Source organism: Physeter macrocephalus, chromosome 16 (genome assembly GCF_002837175.3).
Source record: "Physeter macrocephalus isolate SW-GA chromosome 16, ASM283717v5, whole genome shotgun sequence".
Lineage (NCBI taxonomy): Eukaryota > Metazoa > Chordata > Mammalia > Artiodactyla > Physeteridae > Physeter > Physeter macrocephalus.
In genome coordinates, this window is record NC_041229.1 from 101,153,731 (window position 1) to 101,154,587 (window position 857).

Genomic DNA, 857 nt, shown 5'->3' on the forward strand with positions numbered 1-857 from the left:
GGCCCCGACTGGCACCTGAAGATGCCCAAGATGAAAATGCCCAAGTTCAGCATGCCCGGCTTCAGAGGAGAGGGCCCTGAAGTGGACGTGAACCTGCCCAAGGCTGACATTGACGTCTCAGGACCCAAAGTTGAGATTGAAGCCCCGGATGTGAGCCTTGAAGGTCCAGAAGGGAAGCTCAAGGGTCCCAAGTTTAAGATGCCTGAGATGCACTTCAAGCCTCCGAAGATCTCCATGCCTGACATTGATTTAAACCTCAAGAGCCCCAAGGTGAAAGGTGATGTGGATGTTTCTCTGCCCAAAGTTGAAGGGGGTCTGAAAGGGCCAGAGGTTGACATCAAAGGTCCCAAAGTGGACACTGATGTCCCCGACATGGATGTTCATGGCCCAGACTGGCACCTGAAGATGCCCAAGATAAAAATGCCCAAGATCAGCATGCCCAGCTTCAAAGGAGAGGGCCCTGACTTGAAAGGCCCCAAAGTCAAAGGGGATGTGGATGTGTCTGTGCCCAAGATAGAAGGTGAAATGCAAGTGCCAGATGTGGACATCAAAGGTCCCAAAGTGGATGTTGATGTTCCAGATGTGGATGTTCAAGGCCCCGACTGGCAGCTGAAGATGCCCAAGATGAAAATGCCCAAGTTCAGCATGCCCGGCTTCAAAGGCCAAGGCCCAGATGTGGATGTGAACCTGCCCAAGGCTGACATTGACGTCTCAGGACCCAAGGTGGACATTGAAACCCCAGATGTGAGCCTTGAGGGGCCAGAAGGAAAGCTTAAGGGTCCCAAGTTTAAGATGCCTGAGATGCACTTCAGGGCCCCCAAGATCTCCATGCCTGATGTGGACTTACACTTGAAAGG

At 52.6% G+C, this 857-nt stretch overlaps 1 protein-coding gene across 1 annotated transcript in view; it reads left to right on the forward strand.

The window, feature by feature from the left end:
• LOC114487954 (neuroblast differentiation-associated protein AHNAK-like) overlaps positions 1-857 on the forward strand; it is a 44,929-nt gene that overhangs the window by 23,639 nt on the left and 20,433 nt on the right. Inside the window, 1 exon segment of the mRNA XM_055091381.1 lies at positions 2-854. Within this exon segment, the coding sequence (XP_054947356.1) occupies positions 2-854 (853 nt within the window).